Source organism: Haliotis rubra, unplaced genomic scaffold, assembly GCF_003918875.1.
Source record: "Haliotis rubra isolate DU_JTF1 unplaced genomic scaffold, ASM391887v1 Scf53, whole genome shotgun sequence".
Taxonomy (NCBI): domain Eukaryota; kingdom Metazoa; phylum Mollusca; class Gastropoda; order Lepetellida; family Haliotidae; genus Haliotis; species Haliotis rubra.
Genome location: NW_025767224.1, coordinates 227567 through 242218, shown reverse-complemented (window position 1 = coordinate 242218; position 14652 = coordinate 227567). Strand labels below are relative to the sequence as shown.

General features: G+C 37.8%; 1 protein-coding gene across 1 annotated transcript in view; it reads right to left on the bottom strand.

The window, feature by feature from the left end:
- Positions 1-14652, bottom strand: part of LOC124253012 — a 62390-nt gene that overhangs the window by 25010 nt on the left and 22728 nt on the right. Inside the window, exon 14 of the mRNA XM_046686728.1 lies at positions 3621-3720. Coding sequence (XP_046542684.1) covers positions 3621-3720 — 100 coding nt within the window. The remainder of the gene's footprint in view (positions 1-3620; positions 3721-14652) is intronic.

The window sequence follows — 14652 nt, the reverse complement described above, 5'->3', positions numbered from 1 at the left end:
GTCCGCTTCCTCCGGAGGTACAATCTCCTGAGAGAAAGACCTGGTCTTCGAAGTATATCTAAGTAGAGACTTCCACAAAGTTTGTGATGATCTGTGCATCTTTGTCTGCGATGACAGCTCTGCTGACGCCGATCTCTTCTTGGAGGAACCGGAGACCAAGGCTGGAACGGACGTCTGCCCAGTGGAACGCTTGGCGATTCAAAGAAACAGTGAACATCAATATCAGTAACCAGCACAAGGTTAATAGCGCAATCATTTGATTTACCAGACATGACTTTAGAATACCTTCTTACCCAGTCCTTTGCTCATCTATGAACAGAAACAATTTAATTATTAATTTCAAAATTCAATAATTTCTGACAAACATTACAGCGAGAGCAAAATGGACATAATCAATCAGAAAATACGTTGTCATCAAATGTAAATAACAACAACGTACAAAATACGTAATATTATGATATAATTTCATAACATTTTGATACTATATAAGCCCAAAACCGTATACAGCTGAAATTTAGATGTAAAAAGGTCAAAATATCCTAGAAAAAGTGGCGTATAGGGACCCAGGTGCCTTCACAACCATCCTCCAGGGCGATGAAGGAGAGAGTGACAAACATGGCCGGTCATGTGACCTATAAGGGCGCCAATTTGGGAAGGCAAGGAAGGCTATTCGTGGGTGAGTAATGATGTTACGTCCTCCTCTTTGAATGGAACTTCAAGGGATTTCAAGTGCTCCACTATCTTTCGGATAGAAGAGGGAGACATGCATATGGTCGATTCCAACGAAAAGTGTACACAGCTAGGTACACGGGGTCCACAATAGAATTGCTTGCACCTTGTAATTATATATGTATAGTTGGAAAACCAACTGCAAACCTTATGCAGATAAATTGCACAAGGATCATGCATCAAATTGCTGAAAAGCTTGTGCAAATATCGTACATGTGAACAGCTGCATTTTGGTGTAAAGTTTTGTTCGGAATTCGCCAATTTTCACAGATTGTTATCATTTATTGAACTCATGACAATAATGTTTTCAACGTTACGAATTTGTTTTACAATACATCAGTTCATGTGTAAACAGTTCCTTTAAACAGTATGGAATATTTTGCAAATTTAGTTTAAAACAGTCGCCTGAAGTAAGTCGCTATATTTACACTAGTGAGTCTAAACGTCTGATGAGAAGTACAGAAATTGAACTAAAATCAATACATCTGAAATTGTATTTACCAAATGTTTCAACTGACTTTTGTATCCAAAGAAAGCACATCACAAATGTTTAAAACGCTTGAACTATTACCGTATACCATATACCATTATGTACAGATAAACATCTCACTAAAACAATCAATACATTATGCGTCTTACTGAACTACAACACTGCTTTAATTACCCATATTTTGCAATGAAAATTGCTATTAGATAGACATTTACAGAACGTTTCAACTACAAAAACGAGCTACCTACGAATACGACATACCTTTGACAAATCTAATTACTAAACCCATGCAACTAACTTCTACTAAAGTCTCAATTCTCCTATGTTCGCAAGTGCATCGGTGACAGTCCTGAACAAGATATACAACTTCAAACACACTGACTGATGTTACCTACAAATACACATGTTACCAACGAATACACATGTTACCAACGAATCTACCGTTTATCGCGTGATATCAAGCAAACGTTTACTTTTATCACCAAGATCAACTTGTTTTCTGACTTTTCAATCAAAGAGAATTCATTATATCACTATAATAAAGTCTAAACCACGAACTGAAGTGCATCACTGAATAGAACATTTTTATTGAACGCTCAGTTATGTAGCCATTTGAAATTCCAAGGAACCATTTCAATCTACTAATATGCAGTACTGCGTACCTTATCAGTTTTATGATCTGCAATAATTGTTTTCAGTATGAATTATGTTATAGCAGCGTATTGTGTTCTCTATTTCATTTTGTTAACAACGAATACATGTTACGTACAAATACCGTGAGCCACAACCCAGCGGGACACCATGTCTTACCAGTTTGAGCCCCCATGTCAATTTCACTTGCAGTCTGTGGCCTTATTTTACAATAACAAGACTTAAAACCTCACTAAAATTAAATTTGGTTAGTTGTAACAGGTGTCATATGCATCCTATCTTATTGTGACATGGGTTTATTTATATAACATTCTTACAGAAAATGTAAAATACACTTACTAATCACCAATATGTTGTCTGGTCACATCTATGATGACTTCCAAATGGAACACATGTCACGTATTGCCATTCTATCAATCTATTTGAATGTGATCAGTTGTTGATACTTGTAGGTAACATTTGGGAGTTAAAATTTACCTTCAAATACCGGTTATTTTGTGTGATATCTTCGTAAAAACAGCACAGAAAATTTTCAGATGTGGCACACGTATAACTTGTGGGCCTTTACACTTGAACTTAGGATATCATTCACTAATGTGTTCATCTGTGGAAACAACACCATGTTTCACTAGGTAAATGTGTTCATCTGTGGAAACAACACCATGTTTAATGGTATTTGTAGGTAACGTGATTTATGTACCAAATTATTTAAACTTTGATTTTCGTAACATTTTTTTCAGATTATTGCTATCAAGTTGTACTTGTAAGAAATATTAGTATAACGCCATTGCATTTCCGAGTACTTTACATATTAATGCTTAGTAAACTGTCAATGAAAATTAATACAAAACATAACCTTGTGTTGAAAATGATTTACATAAATTGACATTGAGCTAAATCTTATCATTGACAACTGTATTCGTAGGTAACGCAAAAACCCACTTGAAATCAAAATTACCAAAATTACGAATTAAGCCCTAGACAAAATCATTTCAGGGGATTTATTCTCGAACTATTTGGCAAACAGATTAATAAACTTCTGTTCATCCAGTTTGACTAGTATTTAACACATAACATGTTTTCAACAAAACATTTGTAAAATATAAGTCAAAATGAATATAAATGACCTGTTTTTGTCTCCCAGAAGCTTAAGTTTTAATTAAAAATAGTCATGTTAAAAATGTCCCGAATCGTCTCACTTTTGCCGATGTGATGGGCACCCCCGAAATAAGTGAAAATAGTAATGGTAAATTGTTATGGGCCCAAACATGCTGTGTACACTTTTCGTTGGAATAAGGGTCCGAGGCCTTATACTGTAATAAATCTGTCTGTCTGTCTGTCAAACTCTTATGCTTTGTAACACTGTCACCTAACGATTGCACAGTAAAGTAATGTCTTATTCCCGTGTAACGTAATGTTTTCTAAAGGTCTTAATTGTCTGTAGTACATTGATGGCATTCTCTGTCGTGCTGTAAAATGTTTGTTACCGTCTGAAAAATGAAAATCTTGAACGTTTTGAAATGTTTTGAACTATTATATTTTTTGATGGTATGAGGATTTATAACACTGTTGATTGCAATGCATTGTAATCTTACTGATTGTAATGGTTGTATCGTTGACCAGTGGTTTTAATATTGCATTCTGTTATGTTTTGTACTGTGATGTGCACAGTGTTGTCATGTTACACACCATAATGCTTTTTAGAGTGTTTGCAGTGTTTTGTAAGCGTGTTATATGTGAGCTTAATTACCTCTTCAGGAGATATACAGCTATAATCAGCAGCACGGCGAGGACACAGACAAGCGTGTACGCCACACCCACACTGGCTAGACAGCCCACGTTCGGGAGTTCTAAAAATGTTGATTAGCAATATTTACTGTCGCAAAATGTAATTTTCTGAATAAAATTGATATTTTATACTTATCCTGACTCATTGTTGTCTCCCTCTTCTATCCGAAAGATAGTGGAACACTTGAAATCCCTTGAAGTTCCATTCAAAGAGGAGGACGTAGAATCATTACTCACCCACGAGTAGCCTCCCTTGCCTTCCCAAATTAGCGCCCTTATAGGTCACATGACCGGCTATGTTTGTCACTCTCTCCGAATTAGGATTTGCAGTGAAATTCAGAGTGCCATGAGAGGGGAGGTTGGGTGGAGTTGACCTCATGAGTCAGAATAAGTATAAAATATCAATTTTATTCAGACAAATACATATATTTCCTTATCCTGACTCATGGTTATATGCTAACAGAATCCAACGGTGGTGGGTCAGACCACCTCTTGAATTCACTGGCTGTTGTTTTATGTCCTGAATTCCCTCACCAACACCCCCAACCCACCCCCACCAACCCCCACCCCCACACACACACACACACACACACACACACACACACACACACACACACACACACACACACACACACACACACACACACACACACACACACACACACACACACACACACCACCACCACCACCATGGGAACTATGACAGCACTATGACAATCCTGTTCTTCACACTATCCTCTGATTTATCAGGGGGACCACAATTTGTCAGACTTTCTTATGAAAGGTTCTTCTGACTTTATAGTGTGGATATAGATATACTAGTGTCTTACTAGTTATCTTTCACAACTCGGTGTCTTGATGCGTACATCAAGTGGAGATGTGACCCTTTTAATTTTATGTACGAGTAATTCCTATACAAGTACAGGGTCTTAATCACTCATGCTAGCCTGTCTTAGACGTTCACATGGACTTTCAACTATTTAATTCTCGGAGCGATGGTATCAATAAGTCATGTGATAAAAAGGGTGAGATTTTCTCAGCGCCTTTGTGGAACCATTAGCTGTTGTGCTACAACAAGTGGCCCGAATTGATGAATGTCTGAGACGTCCTCGGTGGCGATGTCTCTGAGATAATAGTTGGCAAACACCATATCAGATTTCCAAAAGCAGCTCTCAATTATAGTTGTAATCGAGCAATTTCCATGTAGAGCGAGTGTAGACGCCAGAGTTCTAACTTCGTGTGGATTGGAGGCTCGTGGAGGTTCAAGTCCTGCTGCTTTATAGGCCCTTAGTATAACGATTCTCATCCAAACTGATATGGTTGTTCGTTAGACTTCTGTGGGAGTTTCCGTAGATAAGGGAATGAAAAGGTGCTTGAAATTTCGTCTCCTTGTTTATGTTCGATTTAAATAGATTTTCAAAGCTCTGACTGGACAGAAGGATAAATCTTGTGTATCCTCTGGACAAAGGACATTGGATAATGCTGGTATATGGAATTGTCTGTCAGGCTGGCCGGGCAGTTGATTCTTTGCAATAAAATCCCATCTTAGTCCTAAATGTACAATATTACGATGACCTGTTTCAAATCGTGTCCGCTCAGTTCAAAGGATGTCCGCTCTAGAGGCTCGTAGTCGTCGCTTGTAAGATGTTGCAACACTATGTTGAGATCCCAAGCAGGAGCCTTAAATTTCTTTTGTTGGTCTACTAACTTGAACAAGCGTAATAAGGCCAGTAATTCTGGTACTCTGGTCAATTTAACACTTGTTTTCATGGTGATAACTGTACTGAGCGCAGCTAAGTAGGTTGAGCGTGTAGAACCTTTTAAACGTCTCGTCTGTCGTAGATAACAGAAATATTCCGCCACTTGAGGATGAGATACTCTAGAAGCAGAACATCCTTTCCGTCTTGCATATAACTCAAATCTCTTCCATTTGTCATCATAAAACGAGCGAGTTCAACAACGTTGAGCAAGTGTTACTGCTTTTGCCGCTCTGGTGGAGTACCAGCTTTGATACAGGGTTCCCGTGAGCGTGCTTGGTGTGCGGATGGACGAGAAGGTTCGACCACTCTGGTAGTTTCAGGCTTGGATTTCCTAGTTCTTGAATGAGGACGGGAAATCATACCTTCGCTGGCCAATAGGGTGCGACCATAATCAGTTGTAGCGCTGTCGTGTGTTTGATTTTCTTTAGTACTTGTGGTATTAATACTGGAGGTGGTAACGTGTACGTATTTGGTCCCTCCCATGAGATGCTTAGAGCGTCTGTTGTCCATGCCTGAGGATCCGGTACTGGTGAGGCGAATGTTGGTAACAGTTTCTTGAACAGATAAAAGGTGACGTTTGACAAACTTATGGATCTTGTTGATCCCTGTTTGTTGATGTAAAATGCTACTGTGGAGTCACTTCGGTGTCGAGGTGAGCGCCCCATCCCTGAAGTGACGCATCTACGTAAAGATGAGTGTTGCAGGCAGGATCTGTGAAAACGGTTCCTCCGCAAACATTCGACTTCTGAGTCCACCATAGTAGGTATGGGTTCAGGTCGTCCGGTAATATCAGCGGATCCAAACTGTTCAGATGAGCGGTCACAAATCTTTGTAGTGGGCGCAATTGTAACCTCCCTCTGCGAGTCATGTCTTGAGCTGAGGTAAGTAGACCGAGTAGACATTGCCAAGTGGTGGCGCGTGGTCCTGTGCTTAAAGCTCAGGTCACAAATCGGTGAAGTTAAGCAGCGTCGAGCTCGGAGAGTCCTTGGATGGGTGACCGTGTTTGGCAGCTTGACTCCTGAGAGTTTCTAGGACTTGAGTCCTGCCCCACAACGAAGCACATGTGATACATGTGGTCTCACCTTAGGCAAGTGAGTTTGTTCAAAATTGCCTCTGTTCACCCAGCAGGAAAATGGGTACCCGGTGGAAAAAAGTCATATGACTATAACCTTCTAGCGCCTAACAGGCACTGGAAAAAAAATCCATCTTTCCAAGCTTGGAAATGTCTTGGAAAGATGATGTTTCCAAGACATTTCCAATTTTTGGAAAGATGATGTTTCCAAGACTTTCCAATTTTGGAAAGATGATGTTTCCAAAAATTTCCAATCTTGGAAATATCCGCAAGGGGAGATAACTGGTGGGTGATGGTAAATTATTGTTCTGCATGGGCTAATTGCAATAGTGGCATGGGGCGGCATGAGTCTTTCATGGGGTCGTTAAGGCGACTGGCGGTAGTCTTTGATGTTTGGTGTTGTTTTAGTAATGATTGTTTAAGGGGTTAACGAAAGGATAATCGACTTGACTAGTCGAAATTGCAGTGGTGAACACATTTTAAATGTTCAATGTTTTAGGTGAAAAGTGAATTTTGTCACGTTTAGTTTAGGTATGTGTCATCGTAAGCTTATATCTAGTGAGTGAGAGTTAATTTCGTACAAGGGCCACCGACCCGTTATACAATTATGAAGATAACAATACAATCCAGCGCCATATATAATATTAAGCTGTATGTTTACATGTACAATGTCTTATTTAACCTTATACTCTATATTCGACAACTTCGCTCTTTTTGTCAATGCAAAAAATATAAACTTAGCAAGATTGTTAACAGTTGTAGAATTGGAAGACAATAATAAGTTGATAAATTTAGTTTCACATGGATTATTTATGTAGTATTGTTGTAGCAGGCTGTTTCTCAGATCACAGTAAAATGAACATTTAATAAAGAATTGGTACTCTGATTCAATGGTAAGTACAATACACAGAGGGCAGAATCGCTCATGTTGTTTTATATTTACTTTTCGCCCATATTCCAACATTAAAGGATGGTCTGAACAACGAAACCTACTCGAGGCAAAACGAATCGTTGCGTTGCCATCAATCGTTGCGTTGCCATCAGTCGTTGCGTTGCCCTCCTAGGGGGTCGAGTGATGGTGTCACCATGCACTAACTTCCACCGGACCCCGTAGTTCGTGCTAGATGGGTTATGTTTGTGAGTGCGAAGCGAGCGTTTGTGGAAGCTTGGAACGATATCTTAAATATGTTCAGATCGCTTCGCGGCAGTTAAAGAATCAAAACAACCTACTAGTATTAGTACAATAAATATATGATTGATGACCAAAAAGATTTCCCATGACACAACTTGAAGCATAACGATTTCTTTCTCGGAAGCGAGGTTGTGGTGGAAGTGGCAATAATATTGTAAGTAGTATTATATTGACATTCCACCTCGCTTCCACGAGAGAAATTGTTATGTTATAAGATATGTCATTCAAAAATCCTATTTGACATCAATCAAATATAGATTTTACTAGTAGTAGAAAGTAGTTTTGATTTTGTAACTCGGTGAAAACCAACCTAAATAGCATTTATTCTCAGACTGGCGGATGTTTTTAATAATCGTAACATCACGGGCTAAAGTCTGTTAAAGAATTAATGAGATTATGGTTTGTTTTCACAAGTTAGAAAATCGAAACTACTTTCTACTCGTAGTTAAACATGTATTTGAGAAATGGCCAACAGGATTTGGCATGACACAACTTGTAACATAACGATTTCTTCCTCGGAAGCGAGGAAGTGACAATACTGCCCAATAAATTTCTTGCTACATTCACGTGGTAAACGTCCACTCACCAGTATGTAGCTACTAGTCAACGTGCGTCTTTATATTTGGTCTTATTATCCTAATTAGTTTATTATCATACTTGTATGCATTTTGAAACTAAATAAAAATCTGTAGGCGATCTGCCTATACTTATAACTGGAATATCTAGACATTTTATAGTTTGCCAATGTAAATCATAATTCGCACACGCCCTAGTGTATGTTGTCATTACTTCACGACGAAAACAATGATTCTGTGGAATGCTACGAAAAATGAAAAAAAACCAAAATGCAATTATTAAAATTAAAACAGATTAGAGTTATAAGAACAATGTCAGGCGATTACTTTGTTCAAGGAATGTATCCATCAATATCCACAAAAATGAGTGATATACCATTCACTTGCAGCAGTTCCAAATGATGTGTCTTTTAACAGTCTAATACATGTTTACGAAAAGTGATATATCGTTTCAGGTATCTCACATTGGTATATAGTCTCATTGGTCACCAAAGATAGCATACCTGGGAACTAATTGCATAATGTCCGCCATTCTTTACAAAAAATTAATTTAGTTAGCCAATAATGAGAATCTATGTCTTGGCGGTTAATCCTTGGAAAGAAGGAAGTTGTTTTACGCAGACACGACAGAGTGTATTCAGTATAGATTAGTAAATCTACATACACAAACACTACCTTTTGACAAATCCGCTGTGTAAGATAAAAGTATGGGTTAATCGTTTGATCGATGTTTATAATGTTGAGTATTTACTCCAGACACAAGAAATGCAAAATGGGAACATTTGTCGGGTTATCTAAGTGGTGTTACCACCAATTATACCTGTTATAAATTCATTAACTGACCATCAAGTGAATGATGACAAATGACATGTGTAGGTTTATACCACCTAACACGGGTTACAACAAGGGAGTATTAATTGCTGTATTGCATGTGAAAACCTATGGGCCGACACTATTTTGAGAATACGGACAGAACTTCATTGTTGCATAAGAAATACATATAAGCATTTGCTGTGTGCTAAAACTGTATTTACCTATTTACCTAAGTAAATTTTCAGAGTCTTCTAGCAATAGCAAAGTGCAAGGATGTGTTAAAAAGTAGAAACGCAGTCAAACAGTTACTGTTCGAATTGCATGAAATATGCAAGAAGCATGACATATTCAAGAACAATGTTTCCAATTTTGGAAATATGAGATTCCCAAAAATGTACAATTTTGGAATATATCTACAAGGGGAGATAACTGGTGGGTGATGGTAAATTATTGTTCTTTGCACGCCCCAGGACCTAATCCCTTGTTGATTGATGAGTGAATCAAGGCAGTTAATAGTCACCAATTAACAAGGCCTACCGCCTTCTTAATTAACACGTTTTTATGCCTCTTAAAGAAGCCTCTGGAAGTAAGTTAAATCTTTGATGGGCATTAAGAAGTGGAATGCATTACTGTGACCTGATTTTCACCTAATGAAGGAGCAAGCATATGCTCGAAACTTCGTGTTATTCTCAATAAAGAAGTAGACATCCATAACTCTTATTTTTCTGATTAAAAAGGTAAGTTATTAAAATCTGCTGAGCTGTAGGTTTGTTAATCATGTAGCGATGTGATTATTGCTCTAACACACCTGAGAGATTCGTCAACAGTGCGGTATGCACAGGCGGTGAAAATTGTATTGTATTACATTGGGTTGGTTGCATATTGTTTTGTTTTATGCTGTCAGTTTGTATGTATGTGTGAATGAGGAACCTCACATATTATGACATTGAAAACAGACTAAACTTAACATTATTCCATGGTCAATATCGCAATGTTTGTGAAATGGTAGTATACGGAAGTTTGTTTCACATTTTTGATAATACCTTCTTTTATGCAGATAAATTTATTAAAAAATGAATGAATAATGCCATGCTTCTCTCAGAGTAAGGGAAGATAATTTATAGAGTGATTCTCATCAAATTAGATATGTCTTTATCGTCCGAACAGAATTCACAAATTACGGATGTTTTGTGTGGGTGTGTGTGCATGCACGCGTGTATAACATCTAACTTGATAGGTATTAATTAAAAATCAGGCCGATTGTAACCATAATGACTTTATTGGTTGGAACACTCCAAAACAAAAATAATTTCACTCTTCAAAAGGAACTGGAACAGTAACATTTTTCATGTTTTCATATGAGCTTCAAAACATTGAATGAAATAAATGCTGTATGATGAAATGGATCAGAGAACATTAGAATGGCATACATGACGTGTGAATGACACATGTAATGGTCAAAAATATATAATCACTATGTTAGTTAACTCATGACCAGACACGTCAAACTGGTACCGATAGATTTATGTCTAATATGTAAAAATGCAGTATTTTTAGAACCTGAAATAGAAAACACGACTTTGGAATGAGATGTTTTAATCTGAGATGAATCTGTTAGGTAGCAGTTTACTTAAGTAGAACTTAAATCAACTTCAAAAGATTGGTCATTCGCAAAGTGAAGCAGTTTCCACTTATACTGCAGTAAACAGTATGGCGATACACAACGAAACATACCACTTATGTGATAACAACTCCATGTTTATTGCATAGAGCGGCATTCCGATGTACAACGTTCAGGATAGACAAGCTGATTGAATGTTCATTGATTCCATCACTTGGACAAAGGAGTGGATTTAGACTTGTTGATCTTACTCTCCTGTTGGCCCCAACGATGTGCTAGTTGCTGAATTACCTGGTGTTAATTTGCTGCTAGTCACTATGCATATATACTTCTGTTCACCTGGTTGTAGTAACTGTTATCTTGATAACGGCGTGAGAATATACATGGAAACTCCCCTCTATCGACCTTTGGTCCAAACAGATGAGTTAAGAGAAATGTTGATGTCCCGTCCGTTACCAAATTAACATTGGATTATAGAGACAATGACAGGCCTACGTGTTGATAGAAGAGGATATTCCGGATTATGCGAATGACAGCACACCAAATGAGAAAACGAGCCAAATATATGTATAAAGATAGTGTTTCATTTCAGTCTCAGCATATAAACATTGAAATATAAAACACATAAAAAACATAGAAGGCGTAAGCCACGAGTGGTAACGGGAGACTATATGGACAGATTCTATTTAATCGAAATCGAATGTACACTTTCATGCTTCTTCTCATTACATGTATATATCCCCATGTAATAAGAGGGAACTGATCCAGAGCGATTAATGTTTCTCGCCAACAGTCTAATTACCAAACCAAACTGCACGCTTGTCGGTATCTGCTCCCTCAACCATGACGGACACAGGGACTGGGCTTCTGGCCACCTTGACAAAATTTCTTCAACCCAAACAGCGGGACATTAGGAAGGGTGGATGCTCATCAGATGTTGTTACATGTATTTGAGAATACCCCCAGTAGTTCCTGTCTGATTGCAATAAAGTATACAAGCAGTGTATATGCTTTTCGGATTTTTTAATGCATAGATGGCATAGTGACTGATCCAATTTTCCAATTTGATCTTATTTCTGTGTTTTTTTACCTCGATATTTAATCATGCAAGGTAAACATATGATGTCTATTACATATTGTATTAATAACAAATGAAACTGTACTCAGGTATATACAATTTTAACTTCAGTACACATCCAATGCTTATATGTATTTCTTATGCGTTCCGTTAAGTTCCGTTCATATCCTCCAAACAGTGTCGGCCGATAACTTTTTTCAGGCAATTAACATTGCATGCAATTCAGCGATTACTACCCCTTTGCTGTAACCAGCTGAGTGTTTGGTGGTATAAACTTACACATGTTATTTGTCATCATTCACTTGATGGTCAGTTAATGAATTTATAACAGGTATGATGGTAATACCAATCAAGTTACCCGCCAAAGGTTCCCATTTCGCATTTCATGTGTCTGGAGTAAATACATCTACTCAGCATTATGAATTAAGGTCTGATGTGACAAATGTATTACATGTTATGCAATATGCTCATGGAACTGCAGCAAGACGAATTATCAGCTGAGATACAAAACAAACATTGATCAAAGGGTTAACCGATAACACGCTGATTGATTAATTACTTTTTCTTTCACAGCGGATTTGTCAAAAGGTAGTGTTTATGTATGTAGATTTACTAATCTATAGTGATTACTACCTGTCCTGTACCCTGTACCTGTAAAACCTGTAAAACAACATCTTTCCTTCAATGTATTAACCGCCAGTAAGTTGATGGGGTGTTCCTCTTTACCAGTCGGGCAAGTTGTTTATTTAAGGCGTAAGAGGATCACCAGACCATGTTAATTAGCAAGACAATGGTATGGGTGGGTGGGGAGGGTGGGGAGGAGATGACCAAGCCAAGAAAAACACAAGTGGATTAAATGCTCATTATTGGCTAATTAAATTACCTTTACCAATGAGATTATACACCAATGTGAAAACTGAATCAATGTATCCCTTTTTCGGGTATTAGACTGTTAAAAGACACTTGACATGGAACAGGATTCTTTGTCAGCTGCAGATCAATGGCATATTGTTCCTTTATGTGGAGGTAGTGTCCCATTTTTGACAGCGTCTTGGTCACTGATTCGCGAAGTTTCGCTCTCAAACATGGGATAACTAGCTGCACCAATTAAGGGTAGTTATGTTAATGCAATCACCTGAGAGAAGTACAGAACAAGTAAAATCGGAGATTCTACCAGATCACAGTCTCTACCCTGACACATACATTGACTTCGTTATTTTTCAGTCCTGACATTTTTTACCACTGGCAGATGATTAAACTTCAAACTGTTTTCATTTGTTATAATCAAAATGATGGAAATATTATCGAGTAAAACAAGATTTTATTTTTGTTGATCAATCTACACCTATACGATCAATTGCGCATGCGGGTTGCGCAGCAAAGGTCACGAACCAATCGAAAATACTGGGATATCATCCGGGTGTTCAGGGGAGAAAAGCAATAACAAAAGCAACAACCAGTGCGCGGAAATTGCTCTGGATCAGTGCCCTTTTAAATGTGTTTACCATATGATTGTTTTGATCATGTTTTTACACGGTCGGCTTCAGTGTGCGATGTGTTCACTTCCATCAACCACCAGCTTGTAATAACACGTCACATGAGATTAACCATGTGCTAAAATAACACCCAAACTTTAAAGCGTACCCCTTGTCAATGTCCTGAGCCATATAAGAATCGAAAGGTCGGCTTCCTGAGTCGACATCTCAAACTATGGTATGTAAGTGGTAATAATTCCTGAGCATTAGAGAACAGATTGGTTTGTTTGGAATTTAATGCTTTTCATAAACTAGAATCTGATAAACTATTTGTCTCTGGAATCACCTGTGATATGAACTTGTGTAGTGATTTCTCTAGAAATTATTTAACGTTATCTAAAATAGCGACATTTAGTCACCTTTTATTGTATATGACCAAATTAATTAGTTACAGTATGAAGTTTTAAGAAGGAATTCATTTGGGTTCTTTTGCCCCAGTCCGCCTGTGTGTGGACAATATAACCAATTATCTATTATTAAGTTCATGATATTTCGTGAATACACCAACTGCATAACACTGTCTCTGACCACAAACCCAAACGGGTTGCTCTCTATTCGCCTACAGTCTTAAAACAACATTTCATGGTCTGTTGACTGTTGATTTCGCAATGATAAACCACCCAAACGGTCCATCCCTTGTGTCAGGTGTTAATTAGAGGGTACCATTAAAGAATGTATTCTACTACAATAAGCCTATTATTCCCTGGCAAGGGTTCACTTTTATGACATGTAATAAACCCTGGCCAGTCAGTCAGTGGGTCCGGTAAACTTTTATTTAATCAATGATGTAACGTAGGTCTATGTAATTTGTGTTTATGCAAACCGTGACAGGTCAAAAACTATTTGCGCTTTTGTGGATAATAAGTAAACCATGCACTTAAAACTGTATTTTGGAAAATGCTAGCCATATCAGGGCAATATGACAGTTAATGTCAATTTTTGACACATAGAACAACAAGGATGCAGACGAGAGAAGTTATACCAGGAATAATCTACAACGTCTTATAGTCTCCCTGGTTATAGTTGCTCGCATAGGAGGACGAATACACTCCTAGGAGGACGAATACACAGTCTATACACTCACGGGGATCCTTGGGAAAAGGATAAACTGAAAGAAGTAGTGGTAAAATCCTTCCTAAATTTCCAAAAATTTCCAAGCCTTGGAAATATCATCTTTCCAATTTTGGAAATTTTTGGAAAGATGATATTTCCAAATTGGAAATTTTTGGAAATCACCATTTTTTTTCTTGTGAGGCAGCTTGGGTTATCCGGGGTAATAATGGCCTTGATTGTTAGCGCTATGAGCATACCTAGTGTGGAGTTTGGCGCTATATAAATGGACACATTA